Raw genomic sequence first — 10,279 nt, 5'->3', positions numbered from 1 at the left:
CGACAGTTGGATGGCTCCGATAATGTAATGCTTGCAGCAACATCGTTACTTCCCCACACGGGCTTTACCGGAACAAATAAAATAGCATGTTTTAATTGTGGGAAATTTGGTTATTATGCATATGACTGCGAGAAAAAAACGCAAAACTGTTCACACAATCATCAAGCCAAAGACTGCATCAAACGATCGCAAGGTTTAAAAGGAAAAGGGAGAATTTGGAAATAATGGCATCCAGTTTTCTCCCGGAAACGGCGTTGCCATCACTAAAATTTAAAATAAAGGAATGTTCCAAACAGCATTAATTGATTCTGGATGCTCAATAACAGTAGTTCATGCTGAGTCTACACATGCACTTGTTTCAAAAAGTCAAAAATTAATCACAACTTTGGGAGGAACTGTGCAAGTACTAGGTGGAATGGTAATCAAACTAGAAATTGATGGAATATATCGGATAGTGAATTCGTAAATTGTAAAAGACAAACCATTCGGGTTTGATTTGATTGTTGGAATGGATGCTATTGAAAAACTCGGAGGAGCCGTAATATATGGTGATAAAAACCGTACTGTCCGAATGTTAGCATGTGACACAGCAAAATGTAGTGTAAATGATATAAGAAGTGAGAAGAACGAAATAAACGAAGAGAACGAAATAAACGAAGATAATGAAATAAACGATGTGAACAAAATAAACGAAGAGAACGAAATAAACGAAGAGAACGAAATAAAACATTAGGACTTTACGGCAAAGTTTGACGGAAAAAAGTGGACGGCATCGTGGAACTGGAATAAAGAGCCCGCAAATTATAATACGATCCGTAGGGTTGAGCTTTTACCGAAATCGGTAAAACTGTTTTACCGATTTACCGGTAAAATGATATCGGTAAATTTCGGCAAGTATTGTTTTTTTTAATAACGTTGAAGGATGCTTGAAAATGTTTTAGAATGCTTGAAATGGCTCAACCAATAAATTAAAAATTTAATTAAAAATTTAATTTTCATTTTCCTGTCAACAAAGCTGTTGTTTCTTATGCTTGAAAAGTGATTTTGTTGGTTTAGTTTTGTCTAAACACTTTAAGAAAAATAGGGACAAAATCACAGAAAAAATAAAATTACACAACATTTAAACATAGAAATAAATTTTAAAAAGTATATATTTTTGTTACATCTTCGACTTTTCGAATTTATAAAAACGTTCCATGTTTTTCTTAACTTTGTTTAGCGTTTAACTTCTTTTTTTTTTTCATACATTTTAATTTAAAGATATCTTTTTGTTAATTTGATTGACATTTTTTTTTCTTTTTTTTCTTTTGGCTTAATTTTGTTAATGCTTTCATTTATTCTTTAATATATATATATTTTTCTTTTTTACTTTTAATAGTTTTTGTTTTTTTCTAGATTTTTTTTTTCTTTCTTTTTCACCGTTTCAAAAAAGCGACCGCCATTTGCGATGTCATTGCAATGTCTTCATCATTCATATTTATTGTGGTCTTTATCACTAAATTTGATTTGCGTTTTGGCAAAATGTCGGACGCTTGGAAACACTACACCTTAAACAAAGGGAAAACAGTTACTTGCAAAATATGTGGAAATACAAGTCAATACACAAGTTCCACAACTGGAATGTGGTATCACTTAGACAAGAAATATGGAATCAAAAAGGAAACACAGGAAAAAGTGACACCAAAAGCTGCATCACAATCAAAAAGGCCTAAGATTTCAACTTTTTTTCAAAAGCAATCAATTGAAGAAGTGATTTCAAGACTTACAGCACTGGATAGATTTAGTTTCAATGCCATTGTTAACAGCTCTTTCATTCGATCTGTAATGTCTGAAAAAGGTTATGATTTCCCAAAAAATCACAAACAAGCAATCCAGTCAGTTAAAAAGTTTGCAACTGGCGTAAGGAATGACCTTAAAAACACTTTCAATTCTTTAGTGACAATGGGAAAACGCTTTTCAATTACATTGGATGAGTACACTTCTTTGAAAAATCGAAGGTACATGAATATTAATATTAATCAAAAAAATCACTGGAATCTGGGCTTGACTCGAATTTCCGGATCTCTGCCGGCTGAAAAAGCTGCAGCTGTTGTCACTAAAAAAGTGGCAGAATTTGGGTTGAAACTAGGCGAATTTGGGTTGAAGCACTGTCTGCTCAGTTACTGACGGAGCTTCCATGATGGTTAAGTTCGGAAAATTGGTTCCAACCGAGCATCAAACTTGTTATACCCACGGAATGCACTTGGCCGTTCAAGAAGTGCTGTACGAGAAGCCTTCTCAACAAATCCAACAAAACTCATTTGAAGAAACAAGCGACGACGACGAAGTCAGCAGTGACGAATCTGAATCTGAATAAGTCAGTTTTCTTGGTGCCGCCATGGATGAAAACATTCCCATTCCGAAAGTGAAAGTTCACTTGCAATCTGTCATCACAAAAGTCAGAAAAATTGTCAAGTTATTTCGAAAATCGCCCGTCAAAAATGACGTCCTTCAAGAACAAATTAAGAAAGAGCACGGAAAAGAGGTTTCACTTATCCTTGACTGCAGAACAAGATGGAACAGTCTGCTATCAATGATTCAACAGTTCCTCAAAGTCAAACATTCAATCAGAAAAGTATTGAAGGACATTTCTCCACATTTGATTTGCAGTGATGATAAAGAAGACATTTTATCCGACATTGTTGTTGCTCTTGAACCAGTGAAATTAGCAGCAGAAGCACTTTGCCGACAAAATGCAACTCTTCTTACTGCTGAAGGAATTTTCAAGTTTCTTGTGAACAGGCTGAAACAACAAGATTCACCTCTTTGCATTGCAATGAAGAGTGCAATTTTGAGACATTTTGAAGAGAGAAGGCAGAGCAATCTTGTAAGCTTGTACAGATATCTTTCCAATTCAGAATGCTTGTCCGACATTGAAGGACATAAAATTTTCAATATGCCTCCGAAGTCTGAACTTCAAAAGACCGCCAAAAACTTGCTGTCTAGGCTTTTTCCAACAAATCCAGATGACCTGGAGTTTATTCAAGAAGTGCATGGCTCAGAAACTCTTGACGAAAACCCACTTTCTCTTGAAGAGGAACTCGAGGAAGCATTCAGCATTCGGCCAAAAAACAGCGACACAATTCAAACGACGAATTCAAGGCCATTTCAAAAGAAATGTTGGTCTATGATGCAACCGGAAAGAGAACTGCAAACCTTGAACTTTTGTTCAATGCACTAGAAACCATCCCACCAACAAGTGTCGAATCTGAGCGAGCCTTTTCTGCCGCTGGATTATTTGTGACAAAAATTCGATGCAGAATGAGTGACGACTTACTTGATACACTTTGTTTTCTCAAAGCTCATTTTTTATCCAAAAATAAATCTCAAACCTAACATTAATGTGTTTTATTTACTTATTACTGCATTTTATGGTCTTCTGTTAATGCCTTTTTATTTTTTACCGATTTTACCGATTTTACAGGTAAATTTTGATTTTTTTTACCGTTTTACCGGTAAATTTAAAAGTCGGTAAAAGTTCAACTACAACGATCCGCGAATACAAGATGCGCGAAGAGCATGGACGTAGTTACCGAAAAGAACTAAATGAATGGATCAACTCTGGCATTCTTGTACCGTATAACGGGCAAGCATTGGGACCACCTAAAGTTTTGATACCGGTCATGTGTTGTACAAGAAAATAAAGGTAGAAAGATATGCCCAGTAGGAGACTTTCGTGCACTCAACGAATTTGTAGATATTCTCAGCAAATCCAACGTTTGTCAAGAGAAACTGCGTCGTTGGAGAAAAACAAAAAATGCCAAAATTATCGATCTTAAGAAAGCCTTCCTTCAAATTCACATTGACAAAAAACTGTACGGTGTGGCGTAAACAGGTAACCAAAACAGCGGCTGAAATCATCGGAAAGTTGGAAGAAATATTCCCCTTGTTTGGACCACCAGTCTGCCTTCTAATGGACAATATACTTTAGTTCACACACGCTAATAAGGTTTGCTGACGAATGGGACGTGGATTTAGAATATCGAGCAGCCCATCGAGCGCAATATAATGGTATCGTTGAGCGCATACACGGAACAATTAAAAGAACAATCGCCCACTGACGTTGTTCAATCGCTCTGAAAGTATTACTATACAATGAGACAATATCATCAAACTGTAGTGAAAGTTCATCACAGCAACTTAAGCGAAAACCATTGTTGTTTATCCCAGGTGTCGACGTAAGAAAGCCAAAAAAATTTAAGTAGACAACATATTCAAGGAAGGTGAAAATGTTTGGGTAAAACCACCTTAAGAAACAAAATGTGATCAGTCGTGGATACCAGGTATTATACGAAAGCAAAATACCTGGTCTTTTGATGTCGAAACCGCAAATTGGGTATTCCCACGACATATGTCACACTTGCGCCGTCGTATTCCAGACTCTCATAATATAAGTGACTCCTATAACGATGGTCTTGATATACCAAAAAATGAAGTCGAAAACAGTCAAAGTAGATATAATGAAGATGCTGTTCAAGTTCGAAATGATTCTCAAGAATGCAACGAACAAAAGATAAAACGCTACAGACAAAAGATAAGAGCCCCACAACGATTAGACTTATGAGTTAATTCACCAAGAGGGCATGTTCTAATAAATTTGGTGAATTAAAAGTGTTAAAATTAAAAAACGTATACTTCGTAAAAGTCACGTTGATAAACGTGATGAAAGTCACGCATTCATTTATGAGTATTCTTTAATGGCTATTGTAGTATGAACCTCATGGGAATGTTGAATTTATATACGTTTTTAAGTAATAGAAAGGAGAGAAAAACGCTGATACTAAGCTTATACAAATATTTGTTTTTAATATTTATATAAATCAATACGAGAATGCAACAGTTAAAAGTTTTAAAAGTAGACAGACAAATATAAAGTTAAAAAAAAACAAATATAAAAAGATACATATAAATGGATAAAAACATAAAAAAAAATAAATCTTAACCTCTGATTTCTTTACACATTCTCAACGGTGTTGTCAAATTTATTATTAACAAATATAAAAATACATATTACATAGATATATATGTTTATAAATACATAAATCGCTAGTATGAAAACACAAAATGCCAGTTTTCTGTGAATGCTTTTAATTTGTACTTGTAGAGTAAATACGCCAATTGCTGGCCATAAACCATTTACAGGCCACTTTTAAAAGTTTTTCTCACATAAATTTATGACACAAATTGTCCAAAATTATTATTTCAGGAAAATTCTAGAAGGTTTTTGTCGCTAGAACTGAAAGTCAAAAACATCTACATACTACATGTAACAATTTACGCTTTTGTTTTCGAAAATTCATACTTTAATGACATTTTTTATGCATTGCAAGTATTTGTGGCAGTCCATTCAGAAAGAGAAATAAATAAAAAATAAAAAATATCTCATGTACATTTTGAAACAAAATTATTTAGTTGATGCCTCACATATAATGTTTTAACTGAACTAGGTTAAACCTTTCCTAATATACCATTTACTGGCCGGTTATTTAATCCGTTTACTAGTCATGACCAATAAATGGTATCAAGTATAAAAGTATTGTTTAAAATTTTTATATAGGATTTTCTCACACTTAGTTATTTTTCATGTGTGAGAAAAGTTAAGTTAGATATTAAACCGATAGAAAATCAGAAATTAATTTCAAATGTGGAAGTTGTTTAAAAATTCATTCTACTTGAAAAGTAGAATGAGCTTAGTAAGTTATAGTTATAATTACAGTTAATTATGTTCTGAAAACTTTATTTTTACAAAAGTATTTTTTCATAAGTGAAAGTATTTATGATTTTTATAAAAGTACCCTATGAATGTGTTTTATTACTTTTATTTTTTTAGTAGGTAACAATATTAAATATGAAAAAAACGTGAAAATCTTTTGGAAAACAAATCACATGTTACCATGAAACCAACTTTTTCAAAAAAGATAATAAAAGAATGCATGCTGTGGACTGAGAATATCATGAAACAAAAATTGATTATGCTAGCAATCCTGCCCATATGGGAATTGGTTTCGGAAAAAAAGCATTTATCATTTATGCTGCTAAGCTTGCTAAAAAACATAACATAAGTTTTAAAAATGGTTAACCTAGTTAAAAGTGGTGTGAGCTACATAAAAAGAGATATGGTTGTGTAAGTCTTCATCGTCCAGAAGCTACAGCTTCTATACGACACATGTGTATGGATAGGGTTACAGTTTCAAAACATTTTATTTCTTTAGAAGTTCTATTACGAAACAAGAACTGGACAATCCAGAAAGTATGTGGAACGCGGACGAAACAGGGATGCAACTAGAGGTTAAACCAAATCGTGTTGTTGCCAGGAAAGACTTAAAATACATTCAGAGTGGAACAATTTATGTTGCATAAATGCAGCTGGTCAAGTCATACCACCTCATATAATAGGGAAAGGAAAAACTGTACCTACCTTTATGGTTTTAATACCGAAAATACTCCAAGTGGACCAACATGGAGTGTGCCTGAAAAGAGCTAGACAAAACGAGATATTGCGAAGCTATTGTTTGAGAAAACATTTCTTCCAAATATTGGCTCAGCAACACAACAGAATTTAATCCTAGATGGACATGACTCAATTTTGTTGAAATGCTTGAGCTGGCTATTGTAAACCAAATTGAAATTGTTGAGCTTCCAGCTCACACCAGCAACTGGTTGCTGCCTTGAGACAGAACAATTTTTAACTTACTGACAACTGTCGCATTGTAACTTTTGTGGTTTATTTTCAAAAGCTTGGAAATGTTATGATTGATGCAAATATACGCTCAGGATGATTTCGACCTTGTGGAATTTATCCGTTTAATCCAGAAGCTATTCCAAATGAGGCATACTCTCCAAATATTTTATATAGTCATTTTTCAGATACTGTCCCAACTCAAAATATATGACATGTCATTTGTAAGCAACCTTCCATTATTGCCTGATCTATCATAGAACAGCAATATAGTCAACTCATTATCTTTTACCAAACCAGTAGAAGAAAATGAGTTAATTGATTTTTTCATTCAAGGGAATTCTGTGCAATATTCAAATATTGTTACAGAACACAGCTATGCAAAAAAAAAAAAAAATTAAATATTGATACAGAAACAAGTCTTGAAGAAGTGAAAGTAATTGAATCAACATTTGATTCAAATGATCAAAAAATTATTTTCTGCAAAACATTACCAGATTTTCCATTTCCATTTACTAATTCATCTTGTCCATTTGACAAAGATTCAGATGTTCTTGCATATCCTTCTCCACAAATTAAACACAACAAAAAAACTCAAAAAACTCTAATTTAAAGTTTTTAGTTCGGCGCTACTTGACTTTCGCACACCCTTTTTTATGATTGATTCTGATAGAGAGTTTTATGCTGATTAAGAATCGTATAAAAACATAGGTCTCAAAATCAACGGAAAGTGCTCTAATTTGAAGTTGAAAGTACAAAAATATCCCTAATATTCGCCATATTGAAAAGTGACTTTTTATGTTTTAAAAGTTATTATTTTAAAGTAACAGCAACCTGGTTTTTATATTTTAGAACAAAGATTTCCAATTATGGAACGTTTTGAGAATTCATTCATGTTTAAATTACGAAGTGTCTGGACGTCCGGCGACCGGACGAATATCTTTAGCACTATTTGTCCGGCGATTGTACCATCTGATCGCCGTAAAAAGTGTAATTTCTGTACGTCGTGTAACTTCGCCGTAAAAAGTGTATTTTCTATACGTCGCCTTAGTAACTCTCAAGATGGCATCATAATTTCATGTGGGTGACCAATTTACTTCACTTAAAAGCTGCTTCAAAGAGCAAAGCTTGGTTTTGCAAAAGCTGTTTAAATAAGAAGTCTATGAATTTAATATCCAATCAAAGGTTATCAAGTTTTATGTAAATAAAACTGTTCAATATTGTGCAGTTAGATATTTCTTTTTCAACAAGTTTCCTATTTTGAAATTAAATGTTTACTTGCAAGTGTTACATCTATAATTTGATGTTGCATTTTTGTATTCTCAAAGTTTTTTAAGTTTTATCTTTTATCTAGCACTATCTATCCAACTGAACTTTCATTTAGTAATGAGGATCAATTTTTTACATAAAATTGTGACATCTTGTTAACATCTAAACATTCTGCAGCTGATTTGCAAGATATTTCAGCCAAAAAGATGTTATCAGACAACGTGATTCACACAGTTCAAAAAATGATGAAAAATGTTTGTGGGTTACAAGATCCGATTCTAGGACAAAATTACTCATTTAAAGTTGTTAATGAATCATTTATACAAGTTTTGCATGACGGTGCTTTACACTGGCTGACAATCAGCACTTTTAAATGTGCTAAAGATGAGGTATGTGTTTTAGATAGTATGTTTCATGGAAACATAAAAAAGCATGTTATCAGACAAATTTGTTCAATTGTGAACTGTTCCAAAGATATTTAAACGGTACGTGTTTTGCCAGTGCAGCAGCAAATAAATGGTATCGATTGTGGTTTATTTGCATTAGCTTTTGCACAGTACATTGCTTGCACTAGCTCAAATCCTTCTTTTGTTGCATTTGATTCATATATGATGAGAAAGCACTTCAAAACATTACAGAAAATCATTTATGTGATTTTCCTTAGACTACAAAATCAGTAAAGTTTTGCAAGGAAAAAGTTATTTCTTTACATTGTATTTGTAGGCAGTTGTGGGTGCCTTTAGACAAATTTGACAAAAAAAGGTAAGTCAGTTGGTAATTAATCTAAAGTCTATTTATCAGTCATTTAAGTCTCATTTATGGTTTAATGTTTTTTTAAAAATTACTGTCTCATTAGGAACTAACTATTAATAATAGAATAGTTGTTGAATTAAAATTTGTTATGATTGATTTGAAGTATGAAATAATGATTATAATAGAAAACTGATATTAATAGATTTAGGGATATAGTACAGTGTAACAACTGTGAAGATTGGTTTCATGGTATTTGTCAAGGCCTGCTGGAAAATGTTTCGGAAAATGAGATTCTTGAATGGTCGTGTCCAGACTGTTTAGTAATGTACAGTTTGCAGTTGCTATTAATATATTTGTAGTAATTGACATGATTATCTAATAATTATTCTTGTGTTTTAATATTTTATTTTATTGAAGTTTTATAAAATATTGATTACAATAATAAACAAAATAAATGTAACAGTTGTAAAAAATATTATAACCATATAACTAATTGCAATTAGAATAAAAGTATTAGTTTAGAATCCATTAAAATACGAGTTTAGAATCCATTAGAATATGAGTTTAAAATTCATCAGAATATGAGTTTAGAACCTATTAAAATATAAGTTTAGAATCCATTAAATATGAGTTTAGAATTCATCAGAATATAAGTTTAGAATCCATTAGAATATGAGTTTAGAATTCATTAGAACTGCAACAGCATTAGATTTTTATATTTGCTTACAATTTTATATTTGTATTTTTAATGTTTTGAAAGTTTTTATATGAAAGAGGTATTTTAATCAATTTCTAGTATTTTTAACAGTTTTCAAGAAAATTGATACAAAAAAATTTAATTTTATTATAAAAACATATATTACACCTTTTGGATCTTTGTAACATGTCAAAAGCCCTTGTAACATAGTTGCATGGTCAACGGCATATTGTGTAAATTCCGTATGATCCATTAATTAGGCAATGTGAACACACAAATCCTAAGGGTTGCTTTTGTTATGGTTTTTATGTGCGTAATAATGTTGATGTAAACTATGCTCATTACAGCTAATGCTAACGTCTGAAAATGCTGATTTATTTTGCTTTTTCATCAAATAAACCTTTTTTTTTCAACAAGTTAAAATTACAAATTTGCAATAAGATACAATATAACAATCATGAAAGAACTCAATTTTAGTAATTTTTGAGCTGCTGTAAGTGCGTTAAACGTTTTTAACTAGCTTTTTCTAAGCCCATTAGTGAACATTATTCTGCGAGTGTATACATATCAGTTGTCGAATGTACTTTATTTTTACGTTTGCTCTTTTGCCAGTGTTTGCAAATTTTTTTGATGCGCTATGATGGTTGTTTATACTTGTCATCTATTGCATTTCCAAATAATGTAGCAAGATATAACAATGTTTTTAAAATACAAATCTCATCAAGCAATAAAATGATTCCCTTACCCTTGTTTCTCGAGATAGATAGCTAAGCAATAATTACCTTCTGTAAGACCTTTGAAAGAAATTTGAGAACTTTCAAATTTGAATTTCCGACTATCAT

At 32.2% G+C, this 10,279-nt stretch overlaps 1 protein-coding gene and 2 pseudogenes across 1 annotated transcript; all 3 read left to right on the top strand.

Annotated features, from left to right (window-relative positions):
- Positions 1–224: 224 nt before the first annotated feature.
- LOC149894348 (uncharacterized) lies at positions 225–788 on the top strand (annotated as a pseudogene).
- An 83-nt stretch (positions 789–871) lies between these two features.
- LOC149894347 (uncharacterized) lies at positions 872–3,412 on the top strand (annotated as a pseudogene).
- A 4,606-nt stretch (positions 3,413–8,018) lies between these two features.
- On the top strand, positions 8,019–9,256 carry LOC145199329 (CXXC-type zinc finger protein 1-like). The gene is made up of 3 exons (XM_090071036.1): positions 8,019–8,376; positions 8,711–8,749; positions 8,943–9,256. Exons 1-3 carry the CDS (start codon positions 8,372–8,374, stop codon positions 9,097–9,099), a joined length of 201 nt encoding a protein of 66 aa, XP_089927162.1. The 5' UTR covers positions 8,019–8,371; the 3' UTR covers positions 9,100–9,256.
- Positions 9,257–10,279: the final 1,023 nt, after the last annotated feature.

Source organism: Hydra viridissima, unplaced genomic scaffold, assembly GCF_058129835.1.
Source record: "Hydra viridissima isolate aposymbiotic clone 2 unplaced genomic scaffold, HvirCarnegie_v1 scaffold_1, whole genome shotgun sequence".
NCBI classification, from domain to species: Eukaryota; Metazoa; Cnidaria; class Hydrozoa; order Anthoathecata; family Hydridae; genus Hydra; species Hydra viridissima.
The sequence above is the reverse complement of the archived record's forward strand: the minus strand, read 5'-3'. Positions and strand labels throughout refer to the sequence as shown.

Bases quoted from the DNA above. Each gene is read 5' to 3' on its own strand.
- LOC145199329 (XM_090071036.1), top strand. The intron at 8,750-8,942 runs GTAAGTCAGTTG...TGATATTAATAG, and splicing joins GACAAATTTGACAAAAAAAG to ATTTAGGGATATAGTACAGT.